Source organism: Myotis brandtii, unplaced genomic scaffold (genome assembly GCF_000412655.1).
Source record: "Myotis brandtii unplaced genomic scaffold, ASM41265v1 scaffold123, whole genome shotgun sequence".
In the NCBI taxonomy this organism is placed as follows: Eukaryota; Metazoa; Chordata; class Mammalia; order Chiroptera; family Vespertilionidae; genus Myotis; species Myotis brandtii.
The window spans coordinates 9,791,594-9,818,768 of NW_005354291.1; the positions used below are offsets into that span (position 1 = coordinate 9,791,594).

The window sequence follows — 27,175 nt, forward strand, 5'->3', positions numbered from 1 at the left end:
CAGTGGAGGCGCCACATTCCTTTCAGTAGAAACTGAAGATTGATAGGAGCCTGCTGGCTGAGGGGAAGGACCAGGAGGTCTGCCTTGTGCCCATTCCCAATCCACAGTCCTGCTTTGCTGGTGGAGCCTCCTGAGCCCAACTCCCATGGCCTGGGCGCACAGGGGGCGGGGCCAACGCCATTGCCATGTTCCCTCTGAGCCCTGCGGATGGCTGGGGCTGCACTCAGGAAGGGCTGAACACAGAGCGGGCTGCACACGGGGCGGGGGCCCTTGCCATCCCCATGTTCTGCCTGAGCCCAGCAAGGATGGCCTGGCCGCACACGGAGCGGGCTGCACATGGGGCGGGGGCCCCTGCCATTCCCATGTTCCGCCTGAGCCCAGCAAGGATGGCCTGGCCGCACACGGAGCAGGCTGCACACGGGGCGGGGACCCCCCCTTCGCTGCTTTCCGCCTGAGCCCAGGAAGGATGGCTTGGCTGCACAGGGTCAGGGCCCCACCATCGCCTCCTTCCATTTGAGCTCCAGGGCCACTTTTGCCCTGCCACCGGGCTCTTAGCTGCCACTTGGGTTTCCGATCACCGAGTGGCAGGCGGCTTCTTCCCCTTTCGCCTCCCAGCATTGCACCTACATATGCAAATTAACCACCATCTTTGTTGGCGGTTAACCACCATCTTAGTTGGCCGTTAATTTGCATATCGCCCTGATTAGCCAATGGGAAGGGTATCGAAGTTACAGTTAATTACCATGTTTGTCTATTATTAGATAGGATATATCAGAGAGGAAGAGAGAGGGAGAAAGAGAGATAGAAACATCAATGATGAGAGAGAATCATTGATTGGCTGCCTCCTGCACACTTCTCACTGGGGATTGAACACACAACCCAGGCATGTGCCCTTGACCAAAATCAAACCTGGGACCCTTCAGTCCCCAGGCTGATGCTCTATCCACTGAGTCCAACCAGTTAGGGTGATAATGATATTTAATGGTTGTTTCTGTTCTATCCTCTGCACTGATAGAACACCTGCTATAAGGTTACTAACCCTTGGATGAACTTGGAGACTTCATATGAGAATTGTTTTCATAATATTTTAACATATTTTCCTAATTGTTGAATTCACTTCTATTGTAAATGTTAGATATATTAATTTTTCAGTTGATTTTTAGAATTCAAACCAAAAATAAAAATCCAATAGTTTATGTAGGTCTTCACTAGTTAAGCAAATTTTGATGTGTGTGTGTTTTTTTTTTTTCCATAAAAATGATTTTTGTAAAAGTGTATTGTATTGTAAAAGACTTTCTTATGTGAACTGTGCATCTGTTGTATTCATAGCCTTTATGGTGATACTAGAGGCCTGGTGCATGAAATTCTTGCACTGGGGAAAAATGGGGGAGGGAAAGAGGCTCCCGCCACCACTGCTGTGCTTGCCAGCTGTGAGCGGGGCTCTTCCTGTGTTGAGCATCTGTCCCCTGGTGGTCAGTGCACCTAATAGCAATTGGTCGTTCTGCCATTTGGTCAATTTGCATATTAGCCTTTTATTATATAGGATACATTATTCAGGCTCTGTCATCCAGCATGCTAACCATTCGACTTAGTGGATGGGGAAAGAGAGGAGTGGGAATTATATAATTATCTTTAATTATATAACAGCTTAACTCTAGTCATAACATAAAGTCCACCACATTGAAGAACTTTGTCAGCAGTAGTGATAATGAATGTTATACACAATCTCTGGTCACACATCTTCCAAGTTACCCTAAATCATTTTTGTTTGAGCTGAAGAGCAAAGCAGATTATATGCCAGCTAATCATTTGGACACTATTTTTACATGTGTTAAATATTCTCATTGTCCTCTGATGGACAGAGTCGGGGGAAAGACCTGCACATAGGAATGAGTTAGTTAACAATTTCACAGTTTTGGAAGGTTTTTAGATAAATGGTCTTCAAGTAGGTATCTAGTTAAGAAAGAAAAATGGGCAAAGGTAAATGGCTCCTTTGGTTTCATGCGTTTTCCTCAATTTGGGATGAAGCCAACTGGGACTAATGTACTTACATTTAAAGATCTGTAATAAATGCCATTTTTAAATTCTTCCCAAACCTTTCTTATTATCAGGCATTAAATAAAATTATGTACCTCTGTCAGGGTTGGATCTGGTATCATGCATAACCAGAACACTGTGTGCCCTTAAAATTCACTGAGGGAGGCGGTTATCTGGATCTTTGCATATATATTTTTTAATTGTAAAAGTCACTTTTCATTTTTTTGTAATAGGTTCTTCTCGCTTTGCTGGTGATTGTGACACTTGGATTAGGCTTGAAGCTTGGGCTCAGACAACTAGACGAGCAAGGTACAGCCCTCAGCATTATTTCTTCTTTCTCCTCACCTTCACTTGTTAAAATGTGTACCGTCTTCCCCTGAGTCTCCTCTCTGCTACAGGTAGCACTTTCCTAGCTTCTCCTTATTCCCCACTCCCACCCCTGTGTTTAGCTTATTCCCTGTCATTGCTGGACTTGACACTTTGCCCTCATCCCTCTGCCTCTTTGAGAGTCATATCATTCCAGTGTTTTATCTCGACGTTTCCTTACCTTCATAGAGGACTTTGATATTAATATCTAATAATAAACTTGGCCTCAAGTCTTTGTTGTGCTTTTCCCAGCACCTCCTATCACCTTTCCTGAATCTTGATGTCACATGAGAATTGCTCCATCCCTGAAATCTCATGATTTTTTTGGTTAGGCAGTGCCACATTCCTGAAATAAAAGCTTCACAATATTTTTTCTTAAGAAGCAAAGAAAAGCAGGAGGTACATTTCCAAAAATATCAAAACACCTCACATCTCTTGCTATATCTCATTAGTATGAACAGAAATAAGTAATTTACAAGTGACTATATAAAAAGTGCTTTCCACAATCTTGTTGTGTATTGTTTTGGTACTTTTACTAAGGGGAAATACGAAGTTAAATGTTAGATAATTTATCTTGCTTTTAATTTGATTGATTAACTTCTATTTTGACTCCAGTGGGGAAAGTTTTATCACTTCTTCATGAGGGAGACTCTTGGTGAGGTTAGATGACAATTTTCCAGTTGTGTTTTCACTTAAGAATTAGCAAACACTTAGTAGCCCTAGGGTATCATGACAACACATGGAACTGAAGAGGTGGACATTACCTGCAAAATTACTGTCTTTTCTTGATCTCTTGGCTATTTTGTTTCTGTACTACAGTGCCAGTCTTAGATCTAACAAACGTTGGCAGGCCATTTCAGCAGTATTATTCTGATGTTAGTGCACAAAGGTGGGCATCATTTCTTGGTTATTTTATGCCACAAATTGCAATTTAATGGCAAGAGGTATATATATACTAATCTCTGAACAAAATCTCTAGCTCTTTGACTCTCTTCCTCCTTTTAGTACACCTACTGGCCAGCTTCCCAGAGTTATTGTTTCATATTCATTTCCTCTTACCTCAGTCTATCAGCCCTTATGTGGCATCACTCCCTTCCCCCTCCCACTCAGGGCATTGGTATGTAACTCAAGCTCCTCTTGGTCAGCGTCCCTCACATGCTCAGCCCTCATTCTTGCACCACACTCTCTCCTAATCCTCAACCCTGGACAATTTTCACCATTCTGTGCTCCAATTAACACACTTTCTATGGGCAATATCTTTTTCTAGTGTGAGGTTTTTTAAAAAATATATATTTTATTGATTTCAGACAGGAAGGGAGAGGGAGAGAGAGAGAGAAACATCAATGATGAGAGAGAATCATTGATAGGCTGCCTCTTGCATGCCCCTTACTGAGGATCTAGCAATCTGGGCAAGTGCTCTTGACTGGAATTGAGCCCAGGACTCTTCAGGCCGCAGGCCGAAACTCTATCCACTGAGCCAAACCAGCTAGGGCTAGTGTGAATTTTTAAAGTAGTTTTTCTAGTTTGAGTTTGTTCATACTTTTTACTTATTCTTTAACAATTGAGCACTGACTATGTGCTAGGTACTATTCTAATTAATGTAATTCTAGATACTATTCTAATTAAGGTAATGCTAATACAGTGGTAAAGAAAACAGTAATTCTTCAGAGAGTTTACATTCTAGCATGGAAGACAATAAAATATAAATATGCAAAAATATGTAATATGATTAGGGAAAGTGCTAAGGAATAAAAAAAAAGCTTTAAAGGGGAATATGAGTTATTTTTGAGTCAGGCTGCGATGGGGCATGTGTGTGAAATAACTTTTAAGCAAAGAGCTGAAGGAGAACCAAGATATTTTGTAAAAGAACATTCCAGGCAAGAGAAAATAAGTGCAAAGACAAAGCAGTAGCTTGCCTGGCAAGTACATTTCAAGAATGACAAGGAGAACATTGAGCTAGAACTAAGAGGACTAGAGGAAGTGTAGTCATAAATGAGATCAACCAAAGAGGAGCCAGGTCAAACAGGGTTTGGAAGGTCAAAGTATGGTCTTCAACTTTCATTCTGAGTGTGATGGCTAGTGATTGGAGGTTTTGAGCAGAGAATGACATGATGTGGCTTGCTTTTCAACATGATTACCTAGGCAATTATATCATTTGTAAGTGGCAGAGTGAAACCATGAGAAGTAGAGACCTATTAGGAAATAATTGCAATAATACAGACAAGCTTTATGTCTTGGACTAGGATAGCGGTAGCATTGTAACTGGTGAGATATAGTTGGATTTCGAATATCTTTTTTTTATAATTATTGACACTATTACAGATGTTCCCCATTTTTTCTCTCTTTGCCTACCTCTACCAGCCTCCACCCCATCCTCCCCTGGCCTTCACCACAGTGTTTTCTAAGTCCAAGGGCTATGCATATATATTCTTTGGCTCATCTCTTCACCTTCTTTTATCCAGTCCTTCCCTACCCCTTCCCCTCTGACATCTGCCAATCTGTTCCATGTGTCCATGCCTCTGGTTTTATTTTGTTTGGCAGTTTATTTTGCTCATTACATTCCACATATAAGTTATATCATATGGTATTTGTCTTTCTCTGACTGCCTTATTTTGCTTAGCATAATCATCTCCAGGTTCATCTGTGCTGTTACAAAGCTGCATAGTATTCCTTTGTGTAAATGTACCACAGCTTTTTTATCCACTCATCTACCAATGGGCACTTGGGCTGTTTCTAGATCTTGGCTGTGTGGTGGATAGATTTTATTGACAGACTGGATATAGAATGAGAAAGAGAGGACTCAAGAATGAAGTTAAGATTTTTGTCATGAACATCTGAAAATATGGCATTTTCATAATTAGTTGGGGAAAACTTGAGAATAAGTTGGTTTGGGGAGAATAATTAGGAGCTCAGTTTTGGATATGTTATATTTGAAGTATCTACTAGATGTCCAGGTAGGTAGTTGGATATATGAGGCTGGCTTTAGAAGGGAAGTCTTAGATGGACATACAGTGTGGTGATTATCAACATCATATGTGGAATTTAAAACAATGTGATGGGGGTACACTAACCTCAAAGGATTGAGGAGATGAGGGGGAAAAGAAAAGCACAGAGAACTAGGAAGAAAGTAGCCAAGAATGTGGGAGGAAAGGCACATAACTGTTGTATCCTGGAAGCCAAGTATGGAACACTTTTCAAAGGAGGAGAGTGAATGTAAAAATGTAAAGGCCTTTTATGTAAATGATACATAAACTTTTTTTCTTACTTTTTTATTGAACATTTTTAAAGATTCATCTAAATTTCTATGCGTGCATCTATTCATATGTGTCTGTCTATTTACTATGTAGTCCTTTTTGACTTGTATCCAACATGCCATTTGACCTATGCCCTCTCCGAGTGCTGGAAATTCAGGTTGATTTTAATACCTTAATTCTACATAAATTCTGCAGGTTCTCTTAGACCTGTGTGAGGTTTTCTTTGGCTTATACTCAGGAACTGAATTCCTTTGCATTAACTTGGGTAAGTAGTCCCAGAAGATTGCTTTCTAGCCTACCTTACCTTCACCACATGTCCCGATCGGTCCTTGAAATTATCTAGCTCTCTCATTTTTGGCAGTGTAAAGCTGGATATAGAGTGATATCTTTTATTTTAATTTTTATTTCTCTATCCTGCTGCTCTAATTAGTGTTGGTTGTTCTCTTGGTTTGTTTGGTGTATTATGATTGGTGTTTCCATAGCCTCTCCATTGTGCTAGAGCCAGCCGTGGGCAGACTACGGCCCGCGGGCCAGATCCGGCCCGTTTGAAATGAATAAAACTAAAAAAAAAAAAAAAAGACCATACCCTTTTATGTAATGATGTTTACTTTGAATTTATATTAGTTCACACAAACACTCCATCCATGCTTTTGTTCCGGCCCTCCGGTCCAGTTTAAGAACCCATTGTGGCCCTCGAGTCAAAAAGTTTGCCCACCCCTGTCTAGACCTTGTATTTTTAGATCTTTCTCTCTCTCTCTCTTTTTTTTTTCCTCTTTTACTGCCTCATTTTGCTAAAGAACATCTTTCATTAGCTTTATAAAATAGAATGTGTGCAACTTATAACTTGAGTTTTGGGTAATCTAAAGACATTTTCATCATCCTAACCTAGCACTTGGTAGTTTGGTTAGATATTGAATTCTAAGATGAATATAAATCCCCTCTGGAAATTTAAAGACATTACTTGCCTGTCTTCTAACTTACAGTGTTGCTTTTAAGAAATTTGATACCATTCTGACTTGTGATCCTTTATGAATTTGCTCATTAACTCTCTCTAGGAGCTTCCAAGATTTCTTTATCCCCATTGATCCCTTGGTATGAGTTTTGCCCTAGGAAATTTGGTGGGCAATTTTAAGGTAATAATTTATGCTTTTCGGTTCTGGGAAACTTTATAATATGATTCTTTAATAACATCATCTCCATATTCTTTGTTTTCACTTTTTGGCACTCCTTGTTTTCTTTAAAAAATATATTTTTTATTGATTTCAGAGAGACAGGGAGAGGGAGAGAGATATAGAAACAACAATGATGATAGAGAATCATCTATTGGCTGCCTCCTGCACGTACCCTACTGGGGATCAAGCACACAACCCTGACCAGGAATGGAATCGTGACCTCCTGGTTCATAGGTTGACGATCAATTACTGATCCATGCCGGTTGGTGTTCCTTGTTTTAAGGTCAATTAAATAGTAGCCTTAATTATATCTGCAAAATCCCTTTGCCATGTAAGGCAACACATTCATGGTCTCAGGAATTAAGGCATAGACTCTTTTTAGGAAACATAATTCTGCCTGCCACACTTTTCTATTGGATTGTTTAAAATCTCTGCCCTTATATTTTTATTCCCAAGAGCAGCCTGAATGTTCTCTCTTTTTAAAATTGTAGCTTTCTTTCTTATTTCATGGATGTAATATTTTCTCTTTTCTGAGGATCTCAATATTAGCTGTGCATGTGTGTGTATATGTGTGTGTTGTTGCCTTTCCAACCAAACTTTTCTTTTTTATTCTTGTTTGTTTTGATCTTTGTCTTTTTGTTTGTTTGTTGTTGTTGTTTTTGCTGCAAAAAGCTTTATTGTTTCATTTGGTCCAATGCATGGGAGAGGGCTTGAGGGTGGTTAAAAGAATGGCTAGTAGTTTTGGGAAGAGGCTCAGGTAAAAGCCAGACACCAGGGGGATGCAGAGGGGCCCCTCAAAGGCCTCTGGGCTCCAAAGGCTCCTAGTGGTGCTTGAGGGTGGACCTTTCGAAGAGAGGGCCGGCAGCCTGTGGAGGTGAGTCAGGTGTCGCCCATCTTCTTGATGAGTTTCACCTCCTCACCCCGGAAGTGGTTCTGCAGGAAGTCCCAGAGCTGAGGGGGCAGAACCCAGGACCTGCAGCTCCAAAAGGGCCTGGTTCAGGTTCCTCTCCAAGGCCAGGGTGGCTTCCATGGCATCCTGAGTTTTGCCTCTTGGGGAGGCTTCAGCAAGAGAATGCGGCCACCGCACTGGTTTTGCATCTTTAAGAGACGCTCAGCGCCCTCTGCTTCATCAACCCATGAAAGAAGCAGCCCACGCCCTTGAGAGCCACGTTGTTGTTGGAAATAGAAGCCCAGAGGGAGGTAGGTGTGGGAGGCCCGCAGATGCAGGCTGGCCAGGTGGTTGACCGCAGCCTTCCCCTCGGTGGACTAATTCTGACGAATTAGGGAGCTCATGGCTGTTCGGCAATAAGGAGTTAAGGTAGAAAAAAACCCCGGTGTGTTGGCTGGTGCTGGAAGTGGTTCTGAATAAGATGCAGGAGAGCGACCGGAGGCTGGGAGAAGGGGCGTCCCTGGGTCTGTTCCATCCAAACACGGTTGAAGCAAGAGACAGATCCGGGACGGCCGAGGGAACTGCGTGGTTTTTGTCTTTTATGGTGGGTGTTATTCTGCTATGCTCAAATGTCTGATAACTGTCTGTTTGGCATTGAAGAGTAGGGCTTGTTCATCTTTTCCCATCATAGCCATCCTCTATGTCTACTGTCTCTATTCCTCCTAAATTCCTCCAGATTATGATCCTTCTATTCTATAGTGGGAGGTAGGATGGATGTAGTTACTGTTCCATACCCACACTTTCAATCAATTCCACTGTGTTTTAGCTTCTGCTTGTCCCTTCTACCCTTATCAAAAGGTACCGGGTGTCTCTGAGTTTAGAACCTCAATGGGGTACTGGGGAAAAATTATTCATTACTTATCACTGAACTGACAGATCATACAATTAAAACGATCTATTTGTCTGTCTGTCCTAGTCTGTGCGAGGTACTTCTGTGTGTTTCCACCATCTAGCTATGAGAGAGTGAATAACTGCCAAGCATTGGTCTCCTTATTTTCTTCACTCCACAGGCAGCTGCAGGAAGAAATGCTTTGATTCTTCATATAGAGCTCTGGATGGCTGCCGGTGCGATGTGGGGTGTAAAGACCGAGGCGACTGCTGCTGGGATTTTGCAGACACCTGTGTGGAATCAAGTATGAGTTCCCAGCATACATTTATTATCATGTTGGTTGTGCTATCATTAGCATGCCCAAATGCTCAGCTATTGTATATTAGTTTGCTAGGACTCCCATACCAAAGTTCCGGGAACCGGGTGGATTAAACAACAGAAATTCATTTTCTCAGAGCTCTGGAGGCTAGAAGTCCAAGATCTAGGTGTTGACAGGGTTGGTTCCTTTTGGAGGTTGAGTGGGAGAACCCATTCCATGACCCTGTCCTAGCTTCTGAGAGTTGCTGGCAATCTTTGGAAGCCTTAGGCTGGGACAGGAAAACTCAAAACTCTGCCTTTATCTTCACATGGCATTTTCCTTGAATTTTCTCAGTCCCCCTCTGTGTGTTTCTGTGTCCTAATTTCTCCTTTTCCTGGAAATATCAGTCATACTAGATTAGGGCCCACCCTAATGACCCCGTTTTAACTTGATCTGCAAAGATCCTTTTTTAAGTAAGATCACATTCATAGTCATGGGGGTTAGAACTTTCATTTTATGGGGGGATGGACACAATTCAACCCATAACACCTTGTATACAAGGTCTATTGTTGTCCTTTCCCCTTTTACAGGGATACAGAGTCCACACTTTAGTTAATGGAGGTTGAGGAATAGCCATTGTCAGCAGATGACATGCTATATAATTACATACCTTTCAACAGAGTTTTGCTGTGACTTAAGTTTGTTATCTTGTTTAGTTTCATTTGTAGTCATTCTCAAATCTCAGGGTGCATAAGAGTTACCAGGAAAGTTGGGGCTCTTGGCGATGCTGATGCCAGAGTTCCATAGAACACAACTTGAGAAACGCTGTTCTCAAGGTGGAAGAGGAAGTCTGCACTGTTTTATTTTCTAAGAAATCAGGGAAGGTGAGGGGTAGGGGTCTAGTGGTTCAAGGAGAGGGAAGATTAGAACAGTGGAACTCCTTCTATTATGCCTTCTGAAAAGGCCAAGAGGGGGAGGAATAACTTAGTATAGGTAAGATTTGTATTCCCTTCACTTAATCTCCAAAAATCATTTCTTTCTAAATAATGGGGAATGGAGAACGCAATGCTTAAGGAAGCACACAGCACTCACCTATTCAACATATTTTTCTAAGCGCAGGCCTGACGTTGATTTTAGTCACTGTTTCCTAGCAGGTGTCACTAGGAAGCAGCTTCGCTCCAGCCTCGTTGTTTTTAGCACTGGGATTTATTTAAACTATATCTCATACATAAGTGTTTAGCCTGGGAGAGCACCAGCAGCACAGTGGAAAGCTGGTCTACTATTTCTGTCACTCTCAGCTGGGAGGTTCCCTGACTTGCCTATCTATATTATAAAAGGCCTGAGGCCCTAATGCTGAAATGACCAAAGACCAGTGTGGGTGGGTGGGGCTGTGAGCGGGGTGGGGCTGTGAGCGAGGCGGGGCAGCGGGCGGGTGGTGGGGGGGACTGTGAGATTTCATGTGCTGGGCTTCTAGTGTTCTTATAGACTTGATTGTGTTCCTGTTACTTCTGTTAAGAGTTTCTCCAAACTCAGAGATGTATCTGCTAAGTGGAGCAGAGCTGCAGCTTATAAAGCTTGAGTTCTATCTGCCAACCATACCAAATGAAGAAACGTGGTGGATTGCCCCTCATATGTATTATGTAATTTCTTCTTTTTTTAAAAAAAAATTTTATTTCAGAGAAGAAAGAGAGGGAAAGAGAGATAGAAACATTAATGATGAGAGAAAATCATTGATCGGCTGCCTCCTGCACGCCCTCCACTGGGTTTTGAGCTTGCAACCCAGGCATGTGTCCTGACCGGGGATCAAACCATGACCTCCTGGTTCATAGGTCGATGCTCAACCACTGAGCCATGCCAGCCAGGGTTATTATGTATTTTCATTGATGAATGCTGATAAACCAAGAATTTGACTGTGCAGTAATACAGGGAGAAAAGCAGGGAGTTTATAATTTTGGTATTGAGTACTTACAATAAGTTAAATGCTCAGAACCAAATTGTGTAATTTTACAGCTCGAATATGGACGTGCAATAAATTTCGTTGTGGGGAGAGCAGACTGGAATCCAGCCTTTGCTCTTGCTCAGATGACTGTTTGCAGAGGAAGGACTGCTGTGCTGACTACAAGAGTGTTTGCCAAGGTGAGCAGAGTTTGCTGACCCATTTTCCTCTGTGAGATTAGTGACCCTAGAGCTGGCCTAGGCTACAGAAATTGAAACAAGTCAGAGAAGTACTCCATATAGAAAAGAAGACAAAATATGTTCACTGTGGGAAAAAATGTTTTTTGTGCACTACATAGCATAGACATTATAGGAAAGAAGAGAAAGCTTCCAGCTTTATATTTGTCTGTAAGGCAAGGTCTTTTTCAGTCCAATGACTAAGCTAGACATATGTGTGGTTTGAGACATTATATGGCAGATCCTATGGATAAGACATCATGAAAGAGATGACTTGACCCAATTATCAGTTTGTTAAACCAGTTATTGTTATTTTTTTAAATATATTTTTATTGATTTCAGAGAGGAAGGGAGAGGGAGATAGAGATAGAAACATCAATGATGAGAGAGAATCATTGATTGGCTGCCTCCTGCACACACCCTACTGGGGATCGAGCCCACAACCCAGGCATGTGCCCTTGACTGGAATCGAACCTGGGACCCTCCAGTCCACAGGCCAATGGTCTGTCCACTGAGCCAAACCAGGTAGAGTAAACCAGTTATTATTGAAACAACTGTGTCCTGAGTTGTTAAATTATTTCGGACCCTTAGGAATTAACTGAAGCCAAGATTATTCAACTTGGCTTCAGTTGACTCCAGGTTATTCAACTCCTGATTTCACCTGCTTGCCACTCTATAAGTGATTTCAATTTTTTTCTTAAATTACCAATCCCTTTGTTCCTCTCCAAGGCCAGGGTGGCTTCCATGGCATCCTGAGTTTTGCCTCTTGGGGAGGCTTCAGCAAGAGAATGCGGCCACCGCACTGGTTTTGCATCTTTAAGAGACGCTCAGCGCCCTCTGCTTCATCAACCCATGAAAGAAGCAGCCCACGCCCTTGAGAGCCACGTTGTTGTTGGAAATAGAAGCCCAGAGGGAGGTAGGTGTGGGAGGCCCGCAGATGCAGGCTGGCCAGGTGGTTGACCGCAGCCTTCCCCTCGGTGGACTAATTCTGACGAATTAGGGAGCTCATGGCTGTTCGGCAATAAGGAGTTAAGGTAGAAAAAAACCCCGGTGTGTTGGCTGGTGCTGGAAGTGGTTCTGAATAAGATGCAGGAGAGCGACCGGAGGCTGGGAGAAGGGGCGTCCCTGGGTCTGTTCCATCCAAACACGGTTGAAGCAAGAGACAGATCCGGGACGGCCGAGGGAACTGCGTGGTTTTTGTCTTTTATGGTGGGTGTTATTCTGCTATGCTCAAATGTCTGATAACTGTCTGTTTGGCATTGAAGAGTAGGGCTTGTTCATCTTTTCCCATCATAGCCATCCTCTATGTCTACTGTCTCTATTCCTCCTAAATTCCTCCAGATTATGATCCTTCTATTCTATAGTGGGAGGTAGGATGGATGTAGTTACTGTTCCATACCCACACTTTCAATCAATTCCACTGTGTTTTAGCTTCTGCTTGTCCCTTCTACCCTTATCAAAAGGTACCGGGTGTCTCTGAGTTTAGAACCTCAATGGGGTACTGGGGAAAAATTATTCATTACTTATCACTGAACTGACAGATCATACAATTAAAACGATCTATTTGTCTGTCTGTCCTAGTCTGTGCGAGGTACTTCTGTGTGTTTCCACCATCTAGCTATGAGAGAGTGAATAACTGCCAAGCATTGGTCTCCTTATTTTCTTCACTCCACAGGCAGCTGCAGGAAGAAATGCTTTGATTCTTCATATAGAGCTCTGGATGGCTGCCGGTGCGATGTGGGGTGTAAAGACCGAGGCGACTGCTGCTGGGATTTTGCAGACACCTGTGTGGAATCAAGTATGAGTTCCCAGCATACATTTATTATCATGTTGGTTGTGCTATCATTAGCATGCCCAAATGCTCAGCTATTGTATATTAGTTTGCTAGGACTCCCATACCAAAGTTCCGGGAACCGGGTGGATTAAACAACAGAAATTCATTTTCTCAGAGCTCTGGAGGCTAGAAGTCCAAGATCTAGGTGTTGACAGGGTTGGTTCCTTTTGGAGGTTGAGTGGGAGAACCCATTCCATGACCCTGTCCTAGCTTCTGAGAGTTGCTGGCAATCTTTGGAAGCCTTAGGCTGGGACAGGAAAACTCAAAACTCTGCCTTTATCTTCACATGGCATTTTCCTTGAATTTTCTCAGTCCCCCTCTGTGTGTTTCTGTGTCCTAATTTCTCCTTTTCCTGGAAATATCAGTCATACTAGATTAGGGCCCACCCTAATGACCCCGTTTTAACTTGATCTGCAAAGATCCTTTTTTAAGTAAGATCACATTCATAGTCATGGGGGTTAGAACTTTCATTTTATGGGGGGATGGACACAATTCAACCCATAACACCTTGTATACAAGGTCTATTGTTGTCCTTTCCCCTTTTACAGGGATACAGAGTCCACACTTTAGTTAATGGAGGTTGAGGAATAGCCATTGTCAGCAGATGACATGCTATATAATTACATACCTTTCAACAGAGTTTTGCTGTGACTTAAGTTTGTTATCTTGTTTAGTTTCATTTGTAGTCATTCTCAAATCTCAGGGTGCATAAGAGTTACCAGGAAAGTTGGGGCTCTTGGCGATGCTGATGCCAGAGTTCCATAGAACACAACTTGAGAAACGCTGTTCTCAAGGTGGAAGAGGAAGTCTGCACTGTTTTATTTTCTAAGAAATCAGGGAAGGTGAGGGGTAGGGGTCTAGTGGTTCAAGGAGAGGGAAGATTAGAACAGTGGAACTCCTTCTATTATGCCTTCTGAAAAGGCCAAGAGGGGGAGGAATAACTTAGTATAGGTAAGATTTGTATTCCCTTCACTTAATCTCCAAAAATCATTTCTTTCTAAATAATGGGGAATGGAGAACGCAATGCTTAAGGAAGCACACAGCACTCACCTATTCAACATATTTTTCTAAGCGCAGGCCTGACGTTGATTTTAGTCACTGTTTCCTAGCAGGTGTCACTAGGAAGCAGCTTCGCTCCAGCCTCGTTGTTTTTAGCACTGGGATTTATTTAAACTATATCTCATACATAAGTGTTTAGCCTGGGAGAGCACCAGCAGCACAGTGGAAAGCTGGTCTACTATTTCTGTCACTCTCAGCTGGGAGGTTCCCTGACTTGCCTATCTATATTATAAAAGGCCTGAGGCCCTAATGCTGAAATGACCAAAGACCAGTGTGGGTGGGTGGGGCTGTGAGCGGGGTGGGGCTGTGAGCGAGGCGGGGCAGCGGGCGGGTGGTGGTGGGGGACTGTGAGATTTCATGTGCTGGGCTTCTAGTGTTCTTATAGACTTGATTGTGTTCCTGTTACTTCTGTTAAGAGTTTCTCCAAACTCAGAGATGTATCTGCTAAGTGGAGCAGAGCTGCAGCTTATAAAGCTTGAGTTCTATCTGCCAACCATACCAAATGAAGAAACGTGGTGGATTGCCCCTCATATGTATTATGTAATTTCTTCTTTTTTTAAAAAAAAATTTTATTTCAGAGAAGAACGAGAGGGAAAGAGAGATAGAAACATTAATGATGAGAGAAAATCATTGATCGGCTGCCTCCTGCACGCCCTCCACTGGGTTTTGAGCTTGCAACCCAGGCATGTGTCCTGACCGGGGATCAAACCATGACCTCCTGGTTCATAGGTCGATGCTCAACCACTGAGCCATGCCAGCCAGGGTTATTATGTATTTTCATTGATGAATGCTGATAAACCAAGAATTTGACTGTGCAGTAATACAGGGAGAAAAGCAGGGAGTTTATAATTTTGGTATTGAGTACTTACAATAAGTTAAATGCTCAGAACCAAATTGTGTAATTTTACAGCTCGAATATGGACGTGCAATAAATTTCGTTGTGGGGAGAGCAGACTGGAATCCAGCCTTTGCTCTTGCTCAGATGACTGTTTGCAGAGGAAGGACTGCTGTGCTGACTACAAGAGTGTTTGCCAAGGTGAGCAGAGTTTGCTGACCCATTTTCCTCTGTGAGATTAGTGACCCTAGAGCTGGCCTAGGCTACAGAAATTGAAACAAGTCAGAGAAGTACTCCATATAGAAAAGAAGACAAAATATGTTCACTGTGGGAAAAAATGTTTTTTGTGCACTACATAGCATAGACATTATAGGAAAGAAGAGAAAGCTTCCAGCTTTATATTTGTCTGTAAGGCAAGGTCTTTTTCAGTCCAATGACTAAGCTAGACATATGTGTGGTTTGAGACATTATATGGCAGATCCTATGGATAAGACATCATGAAAGAGATGACTTGACCCAATTATCAGTTTGTTAAACCAGTTATTGTTATTTTTTTAAATATATTTTTATTGATTTCAGAGAGGAAGGGAGAGGGAGATAGAGATAGAAACATCAATGATGAGAGAGAATCATTGATTGGCTGCCTCCTGCACACACCCTACTGGGGATCGAGCCCACAACCCAGGCATGTGCCCTTGACTGGAATCGAACCTGGGACCCTCCAGTCCACAGGCCAATGGTCTGTCCACTGAGCCAAACCAGGTAGAGTAAACCAGTTATTATTGAAACAACTGTGTCCTGAGTTGTTAAATTATTTCGGACCCTTAGGAATTAACTGAAGCCAAGATTATTCAACTTGGCTTCAGTTGACTCCAGGTTATTCAACTCCTGATTTCACCTGCTTGCCACTCTATAAGTGATTTCAATTTTTTTCTTAAATTACCAATCCCTTTGAACATCCGATGGGATTTACAAAAATGCACATATAAACATAGCAAGAAATTGCTTCAAGCCATAAACCCCTTTTTCATAACTGAACTGGGCTAACTTACACTTTGATATTTTTAGGCAAAAATGAGATAATTTGAATTCTGATTTTTTTAAATAGGAGGAAAATTTTGAAGTAGAAACATTAACTATATAATACCTTAATAGAATATAGATTTTTGTACTAATAGTGTTTACATAAAATATAATTGAAAATCAGCTAAAAAGGGCAACCAGAAAGGAAAATATAAACCTGAAATGGGAATTCTGTTTTTAAATAATAATTGTTTGATATTTTGATATAGTGTTTGATGTAGTGGATATTGTATCATTGAAACTTTCTCTAAAATTACAAAGGCAGGTATACTTTCTAGTTTACTTATTTCTCTAATAAGTTCACTGACCATATTGTCTGTGACCTCTGTATTCTGTCTTCAAACCCAGTTTTGTAACTCTTAAGTATTATCTTAAGATTAATCCTCAGATCATGTGGAAAATTTTTCCACTGAGTTCATTGCATAATATTACACAATTTCACAGAAACAAAAGTGATTGTTAGAAGCAGTGTTAAGGTTTATCATTACCAATAATTGGGCAGTGTTGAAATTTACCATTACTGCCAGTTAATCATTTTAGTTTATTTTTTAAACAAAAGTAAATGTTTTCTCACTCTAAGAATGAACACATTATATTTAAAGATGTTAAGTTAATCTTGACAAAATTATACCTTCAGAAAATTATTTAAGGGGATTTTAATAATTTTTTGTGCATGAAACCAGCTGGTCACTTTTTATGTTTAAAATTTTAAAGAACTTTGTGATAAATGTCTAACATACAAAGGAGAGCATGGTATGATGTTTTCCCATATGTTCATCACCTAGCTTCAGCAATGATCCGCTCCTGGCCAATCTTGTCTCAATGACACAGTATAATTTGAAAAAAGATAAAAACATGAATCTCATGAGAAAAAGTGAACATGTCAAAGATTTATTAAAGCATTAATGAGATAACCAACTAGGATGTTAAGCTGGCTCAAAAAGAGGCTAAGTATATGTGAGACTAAAAGAATGTTGGAATAAAATGAGTAAAACTGTTACTTTTGATGGAACAGAAATGATTTGCATTTCTACAGAACAATTTAAAAAAAATTTTTGTTAATCCTCCCCTGAGGATTTTTCCATTTAATTTAAGGGAGAGTGGAAGAGAGAGGGAAAGACAGAGAGAAACATCGATGTGAGAGAAATACATTGATTGGTTGCCTCTTGTATGAGGCCCGGACCAGGGCCTGGGCTGGGGAGGAGCCTGTAACCAAGGTAGATGCCCTTGATGGGAATTGAACCTGGGACCCTTTGGTCCACAGGCCAACACTATCCACTGAGCCAAACCAGCTAGGGCTATAGAACAATTTATTTGCTATCAAACAAGAAACAGTTATATTGGGGTTAGTGTTCTACCAGTTAACTGCTATCCTTATTGAGTTGTAAAGTGAATGGTAAAAATAAGCTAGATAAAGGTATATACTCCTAGGTCAGTGGTCGGCAAACTGTGGCTCACAAGCCACATGCGGCTCTTCGGCCCCTTGAGTGTGTGGTTCTTCCACAAAATACCGACTTCTACGCATGGGCCACGAAGTTTCAATCGCACTGTACTTGCGCGCCCGCATGTGGTATTTTGAGGAAGAGCCACACTCAAGGGGCCGAAGAGCCACATGAGGCTTGCGAGCCACAGTTGGCCGACCACTGTCCTAGGTAATTGGATAACCCATGTGTGGGCTTTTTAGATAATTTCCAGTGTGATATTGAAATGAAATTTACTGATCAGTCCTCCTTTTGCCTATTTTCAAGTTTTGGATTATTATTATTTTTAAAATGTTTTTATTGATTTTTATTTATTTATTATTATTTTTAATATATTTTTATTGATTTCAGAGAGGAAGGGAGAGGGAGAGAGAGATAGAAACATCAATGATGAGAGAGATTCATTGATTGGCTGCCTCTTGCAGCCAATCTGGGGATCGAGCCCACAACCCTGGCATGTGCCCTTGACCTGAATTGAACCTGGGACCTTTCAGTCCCCAGGGCGATGCTCTATCCACTGCGCCAAACCAACTAGGGCTGTTTTTATTGATTTTTAGAGAGAGGAAGAGAGAGAGAGAGAAATATTGATCGGCTGCCAGCCTCCTGCAGGCCCCCTACTGGGATCAAGTCTGAAACCTGAGCATGTTGCCCTGACTAGGAATCAAACTGGTGACATGGAACAATGCTCAATCAACTGAGCCATACTGGGCAGGGTTGGATTGTTTCTCTTAGCAAAATATACTTTTTATTTCCCCCAACCCCTTTCCCAAAATTTTAGATTATTTTGAAGCAAATTCTTGAGTTAATATAATTCATCTATAAATATTTTCAGTGTGTATCTAAAAATGATGAGAATTTAACAAAATTACAATATCATTAACATATCTAAAATATAGTTGATGATAATTTGCCATCAAATATCCATTGTGTTCAATATTTTCTGATTGTCTCATAATATTTATTTAAAAGTTGTCTGAGGTATGATCTAAATACATTCCATACATAGTAACAGGCTGATACATTCTTTAAAAGTAGGTTCTCCCTCTTTTTTTCCCCTTGCAATTTACATTTTGGAGAAATTGGGTCATTTGTCTTGCAGAGTTTTCTATCTGGGTGTTGCATATTGCATCCTCTGTGATAGGTATCTTATCGTCCCCTGCAAATTGGCAGTTAGAACCTGAGGATGGTTCAGATTTGGTGCAATTTATTTATTTTGCAAGCATACTTCATATATGGTGTGTAACTTCCATCAAGAGGCACATCTTGTCACCCTAACCGGTTTTGCTCAATAGATAGAGCGTTGGCTCATGGACTGAAAGGTCCTGGGTTCGATTCCAGTCAAGGGCATTTACCTTGGTTGTAGGCTCAAACCCTAGTAGGGGGTGTGCAGGAGGCAGCTGATTGATGTTTTACTCTCATCAATCCTTCTAACTCTCTATCCCTCTCCCTTACTCTCTGTAAAAATCAATAAAATGTATTAAAAAAAAAAAGAGGCACATCTTGTCTGCTTATCTCTTTTTGGGGAAATGTTAGCTATTGATAATCATTGCCTAGATCCATTAGAGAATGCAAATGATGACATTCATATTCTATCATTTATACTTTATTAACTAGCTGGAATGTTCTATAAACAGGAACATCTATGGAATAAGAATTTTTCAGTTAAGATCTTTGAAATTTGTTCAATTTTCCCCAATTTTTATATCAATTATTATCATTGGCTATTTCTCTTTTTAATGATTTCTTTTCTTTTTTTTAGACTGTATATCTATATTTATTAAACTTTTTTTTCTAATGGAAAAATATTGTTTTTGAGGGTAAAACCATTATTAATAAAAGAAAAAGGAATTGTCCCTTTTCTAAAGCTCAAGGAATTCCCGTTGTTTTTCTTAGTAAAGATGAGCTTCCTGGTATTCAGTTAGTGTAGATTACTGATCGGAACAAATCACCAGAGGCACTGACCTTGCCAACATATGAAACAGCACTTAACATGTTCTGGAAGAATTTACTCATTGGAGTAACACAAATTGTAGTTTGGAAAGATCATGTCCATTGAACATTTGTTTCTCTTTTCTTGTTGAAGGGCAGCAATCTAAAGATTTTTATCTTATGCTTTTCAGGAGCAACCCCATGGGTGAAAGAAAAGTGTGGCACAGCCCCGATGGCTCAGTGTCCAGAAGGGTGAGAATGAAGGGACATTTTCTTCCTCTTTAACAGGTGGCACATGGGAATGTAACTGAGAGGCAGGATGGAATTTCCTCTGCTCTGTTTACATTTCAAAACAAAAAAGTTAACATAAGATTGGATTTCATATGACTCAAACTCAAGTTCAGTAGATTTCATGTGAGAATTGTCAACAAAATAATGAACCGTCTATAGAAAAGTTTTGTAAGTTTATTTGAGCCAAAAGTTTGAGGACATGCTGGGAAGCAAAATCTCAATGGATGGAGAAAATACTCTGGAGAATGGTAGTTTTGCAGCTTATCTCTATATATAAGAAGCTAGCTACCATAACAGCTATAACGACCTAATGCAGTGATGGTGAACCTATGACACGCGTGTCAGAGGTGACATGCGAACTCATTTTTTGGTTGATTTTTCTTTGTTAAATGGCATTTAAATATATAAAATAAATATCAAAAATATAAGTCTTTGTTTTACTATGATTGCAAATATCAAAAAATTTCTATATATGACACGGCACCAGAGTTAAGTTAGGGTTTTTCAAAATGCTGGCATACCGAGCTCAAAAGGTTCGCCATCACTGACCTAATGACTGGTTGCTATGACGCCCACTGTGGCCAGCGAACCAGTGATCAAGGGGGGGGGGGGGGCCCCACACCCAATGTGCTCCCACCACTCCGATTGGCCTGCAGCCCCTCCCCCTAGCCGGCTCTGCCACTGATTGCCCCCTCCACCCCAATAGGGGGCAGGGATGGCTGGCCAACCTCCGGCAGCCTCTCCCCATGCCTGGCCCCATCCCAGATTGGCCCCCTCACCCCGATTAGGGGCAGGGCCGGCTGGCCAACCACCCATGGCCCCTCCCCTAGGACACTGGCTCCCAATTGGCACCCCAACCCCAATCGGCGGGGCCCGCTAACCAATCGCCCGCGGCCCCTTACCCCACCTGGCCTGGCGCTGATCGGACCCTGATAGGAGAGGGCTGGCCGGCCAACCTCCTGCCATCTCCTCCTCCCAACAGGCCCAGCCCTGACCCACCCTGATTGGGCTGGGCCAGCTGGCTGGACCCCACCTGTGCACGAATTTGTGCACTGGGCCTATGGTTTTATATATTAGAATCAAAGGAGAAGATGTAAGGAGAGTTACATGAAATCCACCAGAGGTAGATTAAAGAGGTGGAAGGTTTGGATAAAAAGCAAAATGGAGAAACACACACTTTAAAAATATTTATTTATTTATTAAACACCTACTTTTTTTTTTTTACATTGGTGGGTGCAGGGTAGTTAAAAATTAACATTTACATATTTATTAAACACCTACTTTTTTTTTTTACATTGGTGGGTGCAGGGTAGTTAAAAATTAACATTTACAGCACATAGCGATGGTATGCAGGAAAAAGGCTCAGTTGTCTTGTGCTCTGGGGCCTGCGGTTGTGCCGCCAGGGATCTAGGACAGAAAATTACTCTGACATTTCAAGGGCATTTATCCTGGATGGCTAAGAACAGTGGACAGGGTTCACTCAAGGTAAAGACTGACCTTTGCTAAGGAAGCTATATGTCTGGAATGTGACTACCTGAGAAGACCTGCCCAGTTAGGAATCAGTGATCAGAGCATCCTGTGTGGCTGCTCCCCCATAGCTTGTCAGGCTTATTACATAGCTCCTTTTCTATTCATATAATTAAATCAACATCTTGATCTCATAGATGTTTGATCCTGTTCTGAAGCTGCAAGGTTATCGTGATAGCATATTGATAAACACATTTTTTAAAAAATTAGCATTATGATAAAAATAAGTATTTTCCAATGCAAATTGCAATACACCACTTTAATTTCTTAATGAATTTTCTTTACATTATAGTTAAAACAGTCCCAATTTTCCATTTTTGACTTTTGAGATATAATTCATAGACATCGAAATGTTCACACTTATGTGTACAGGTATGGAATATTTCCAAGATACAGAATATTTCCATCACCCCAGAAAAATGCCTCATGTTCTGATTTCTATCACTATAGATTCCTATTCTTAACTTTCATATAAATGGAATTATACTATATGTTTTCTTGTGGTTTTTTAAAATATATATGTTATTTTTTTCATCATCATTTATCCCCCTGTACCTATACTTTTCCACCTCTACCAACCCCCTCCCCATTTTGGTTGTTGTTATTTTTGTGAGTGTAAATTTTTTTCTTTTTTGTTAATCCTCACCTGAGGATATTTTTCCATTGATTTTAATTAGAGTGGAAGGGAAGAGGAGAGACAGAGAGAGAGAAACATCAATGTGAGAAAGACACATCAATTGGTTGCCTCCTGCACATGCTCCTACCAGGGCTGGGATTGAATCTGCAACCAAGGTTCCCTTGACCGAAATTGAACCCGGGATGCTTCAGTCCGCAGGCTGACGCTCTATTCACTGAACCAAATCGGCTAGGGCTGAAATTATTTTCTTATTTTTAGCTGCTATCAGCATTCTGAATATTCTTTATAAGAATATTGGGGCCCTCTCTCTCATCTACGGGATAAAATTGTTTTCCAATTTTCATAAAATTGTATGAAATGGTTAAGTAAAAGAAGCCGGACACACCAAAATACAAACTAAATGATTGTGTTTGTACATAAGTATAAAAATGGGCACAACTAATATATGCTGTTGGGATTCAAGATTCTGATCACCCTTGGTGGGGTGTGGTCTGTGACTAGAAGAGAACACAAAGGGAGGGTTCCAGGGTGCTGGTAATACTGTTTCTTGTTCTACATGATGACTACACAGTGGAGCTCAGTTAGGAAAAAATTATAAACTGTACGTCTATAAAATGTGTCTGTATATGGAATACAAGTAAGAATTTTAAAGTAAAAATATATTGAATGCAAAAAAAAGACTGTCTCTGGCTCTAATCCAAAAGTTATCTTCTATAGTTTTAACTTAAACACTGGTCTCAAAAAAAGAGATTATAATGCTTTTGAGGTTAATATTAATATCCTGTGATATTAGAATAGTCAAAATGTAGAACTGTATTTATTTTTAATTTATCTTTATTGTTGAAAGTATTACAGATGTTGCCCTAGCTGTTTGGCTCCGTGGATAGGCCTGCGGCCTGAAGGGTCCCAGGTTCAATTCCAGTCAAGGGCACATGCCTGGGTTATGGGCTCGATTCCTATTAGGGGGTGTGCAAGAGGCAGCCGATTGATGATTCTCTCTCATCATTGATATTTCTATCTCTCTCTCCCTCTCCCTTCCTCTCTGAAATCAATAAAAATATATTTAAAAAAAGAAAGTATTACAGATGTCCCTCCTTTTCCCTCCACTGACCCCCTCTATCCTGCTCCCACCCCCATCCCCAGGCCTTCACCCCTCTATTGTCTGTGTCCATGGGTTATGCACATATGCATATAAGTTCTTTGTTTAATTTCTTCTTGCCCTCTCCCCTCTGAGATTTGACAGTTTGTTCCATGCTTCCATGTCTCTGCATCTATTTTATTCATCAGTTTATTTTGTTTGTTAGATTCCACATATAAGTGAGATCATATAATACTTGTCTTTCTCTGACTGTCTTATTTTGCTTAGCATAACACTCTCCAGGTCCCTGCATGCTGTCTCAAAGAGTAAGAGATCTTTCTCACAGCTGCATAGTATTCCACTGTGTATATACCACAGCTTTTTTATCTACTCATCTACTAGATGGGCACTAGATATGTGGAAAGACAAAATGTAGAACTTTAGAATAATAAAACATCTCAAAAGCTTACAGTTCTTAAATTTCATATCATAATTATAATCAAAAGATGGTAGAATAATTGTAACTTCTCTAATTTTTGAGTGTGAGCATTGGATTCAGTAATCATTGCTTTTGTCTCCTTATCCAAAGCCAGGACCATGAAAGGTCAGCAATATAGATCCCCTTTTCTGGTCATGTGCTATTAATGCTTTGCTTGCTTGCATGCTGGTAACCAGTATAGTAAAACTACATTTAATTAGCTCCATGTATATCTACTATTGTAAAATGCTAAATATACTTAAGGTGACACAATGTACTAATGTGCTATGCTATAATGATTCTAACATATTGGGTGAATGGGTTGGGATAAAGTTTTGAGAGATTAGGTAACTGCTTAGGGTTAAGTAAGTAGTAAAGAATGAAGTTGAAGCAGACCAGAGGAGCGCAAGAATCAAGTCAAAGATTTGAAATGCGAAGAAGCAAAAAACACCCAACCGGAAAAGCAAAATGAAAAAAGAATCCGAAAATACGAAGATAGTGTAAGGAGCCTCTGGGACAGCTTCAAGCGTACAAATATCAGAATAATAGGGGTGCCAGAAGATGAGAGACAGCAAGATATTGAAAACCTATTTGAAGAAATAATGGCAGAAAACTTCCCCCACCTGGTGAAAGAAATGGACTTACAGGTCCAAGAAGAGCAGAGAACCCCAAACAAAAGGAATCCAAAGAGGACCACACCAAGACACATCATAATTAAAATGCCAAGAGCAAAAGACAAAGAGAGAATCTTAAAAGCAGCAAGAGAAAGAGACTCAATTACCTACAAGGGAATACCCATACGACTGTCAGCTGATTTCTCAACAGAAACTTGGCAGGCCAGAAGGGAATGGCAAGAAATATTCAAAGTGCTGAATACCAAGAACCTACAACCAAGAATACTTTATCCAGCAAAGCTATCATTCAGAATTGAAGGTCAGATAAAGAGCTTCACAGATAAGGAAAAGCTAAAGGAGTTCATCACCACTAAACCAGTATTATACGAAATGCTGAAAGGTATCCTTTAAGAAGAGGAAGAAGAAGAAAAAGGTAAAGATACAAATTATGAACAACAAACATGCATCTATCAACAAGTGAATCTAAGAATCAAGTGAATAAATAATCTGATTTACAGAATGAACTGGTGATTATAATGAATCAGGGACATAGAAAGGGAATGGACTGACTATTCTTGGGGGGGAAAGGGGAATGGGAGATGCGGGAAGAAACTGGACAAAAATCGTGCACCTATGGATGAGGACAGTGGGTGGGGAGTGAGGGCGGAGGGTGGGGCGGGAACTGGGAGGAGGGGAGTTATAGGGGGAAAAAAAGAGGAACAAATGTAACCTGAACAAAAAAGATTTAATTAACACACACACACACACACACACACACACACACACACACACAAAAGAATGAAGTTGAAAATTGAACTTAAGTCTTTCTGAGGCCCAAATCCTTTTCTTTTCTCCATAGCACAGTACCTTGACATAAATTTTCAGGGTTAGAGAAAATTCACCCATGGTATACCTGGGTGTCATAGTTAGCCAATGCCAAGGAGTAAATGGAAATAAAGAAAGCTGGTCAAACTTATGTAAACTCTAGAACTCAAAGGGTAGTAGATCTCAAATTGAAAGTCCCGGATAATTCATGTAATACTTGTTTTTAAAAAATGTTGTCTATTTTTTTAGATTACTAAAATACCTGAAATACTAATAATTAAGGGAAATAACAATTTTAAAAAATAGAAAGGGAAACTTGACCTAGAACTATTTTTTTCCTTAAGAACTTTTTAATTTAGAGAACAGAAGGATATTTTTTTAACAATCATAATAATGATCTAATTTCTTGTTTTCCATTTTTAGATTTGATCTGCCACCAGTTATTTTGTTTTCCATGGATGGATTTAGAGCAGAATATTTACAGACATGGAGTACTCTGATGCCTAATATTGATAAAATGAGTAAGTCTTCTAAAACCAGAGGCATGCAAATGATAAGAACACCTAGTTAGTTAATCTCTAGATGGTGCATCTCTTTCTTACCTTAACCTTAGTGGTTTGTCTTAGCCTGATTCCTCTCAAGATCCTGATGACTTTACTACATCATATCTTTTTTTCATACTTATTGGCTCCTCTCTCTTTTTGTAGCATGTTTGTCTCTTTGTTTATTTTGATTTGTTTTTTGTATTTTTAAATATAGTTTTATTGGTTTCAGAGAGGAAGGGAGAGAGAAAGATAGAAACATCAGTGATGAGAGAGAATCATTGATCAGCTGCATCCTGCATGCGACCTATGAAATCTGAGCATGTGCCCAGACCAGGAATTGAACCATGACCTCCTGGTTCATAGATCGACACTCAACCACTGAGCCACACTGGCTGGGCTTGTTTTGTATTTGAATATATCTTTTGTCTCAAAACTGGTGTTTGTCAGACCTAGGTTCTGGGTCTTAGCAGAGACATGATCCTGAAGAAGTCCGAGTAGACTGGACAGAGTCAGCACATACCAATACTCCAGTAGTGAATAGTCCATTATCTTTGTCCAGTTCAATCAAAGTACCTGGAACCTGGCTCTACCATTTACTAGTTGTGAGATCACCCACAAGTTTGCCTTACCTATGGGTACTGTCTTCTCTTCATCTGTAAAATGGTCACTTCCTATCTGAGAATATATCTGTAGTGCACATTGGATGATTTTAACTTATCACTATAATCATTTTTATCATCTTTATTATGATATTGTACTTCTGTGTTAGGATACTTGGCCTTCATACAGTTTTATAAAGTTAATAGAAAAAAGAAATTGAATGCCAAGGACACAGTGTTAAGAAGTATCAAAAGGCCTGTCTGGCTTGGCTCAGTGTTTGAATGTTGACCTATGAACCAGGAGGTCATAGTTCCTGGTCAGGGCACATGCCCAGGTTACAGGCTTGATCTCCAGTAGGGGGCATGCAGAAGGCAGTGGATCAATGATTCCCTCTCATCGTTGATGTTTCTATCTCTCCCTTTCCCTTCCTCTTTGAAAGTAATAACAATATATATATATTTTTAAAAATATCAAAGGATTAGCTCCAGGGTCTATACTCTTCACTGCTCTCCAATTCCTGTATTTCTTCCCCATTCTAGCAGGCCTCCCCTCATCACCTTTTTAAAAACAATATATTTTATTGCTTTTCCACAGAGAGGAAGGGAGAGGAATAGAGTTAGAAACATCGATGAGTAAGAAACATCGATCAGCTGCCTCCTGCACACCCCCTACTGGGGATGTGCCCACAACTAAGGTACATGCCCTTGATTGGAATCAAACCTGGGACCCTTCAGTCCACTGGCGGACGCTCTATCCACTGAGCCAAACCAGTTAGGGCCCCTCATCACCTTTATTACTATTTTTTTAATCTCCAAGTTCCTAAAATTTTATGATAATTTTCTTGGTTTAAAGTTTTTATTATTCTCCAAATTAAAAAATTTATATTTGACCCTGAGTAAGTCAGTTACCGCTTCTGAGTCTGTTTCCTCATTTGTAAAATGTGAGTATTAGATTTAATGATTTCTACTATTACTTCCAGCTGTAAAATTCCATGATAAACTACTTCCCCTACAATACAAGGCATTTTATCTCTTGAGCTTCTCACTCTGAGCCAGATCTTTAGCAAAGAGATTAAGAGTTTGGGACTCTGATAGATTTGGCTCAAAATGCAGTACTTGTCATATGTTGCTGAATTACTTTGGCCTGGAAAGTTAGTTAAAACTGTCGAGTAACACTCCCTCCACGTTCTGCGTGGAGTAGGGTTCGGTATCTGAAAGAGGAGCCGCACAACAAATGAGAGAAAAAGACACGAGATAATTTTGCAATATTGGAGGACCAGGCG

The 27,175-nt window shown here is 40.5% G+C and overlaps 1 protein-coding gene across 1 annotated transcript in view; it reads left to right on the plus strand.

The window, feature by feature from the left end:
- The window catches only part of ENPP3 (ectonucleotide pyrophosphatase/phosphodiesterase 3), a 91,456-nt gene that overhangs the window by 3,331 nt on the left and 60,950 nt on the right, over positions 1-27,175 (plus strand). Inside the window, 5 exon segments of the mRNA XM_014533829.1 lie at positions 2,271-2,346; positions 8,789-8,911; positions 10,916-11,041; positions 19,490-19,550; positions 25,172-25,269. Of these exon segments, the coding sequence (XP_014389315.1) occupies positions 2,271-2,346; positions 8,789-8,911; positions 10,916-11,041; positions 19,490-19,550; positions 25,172-25,269 (484 nt within the window).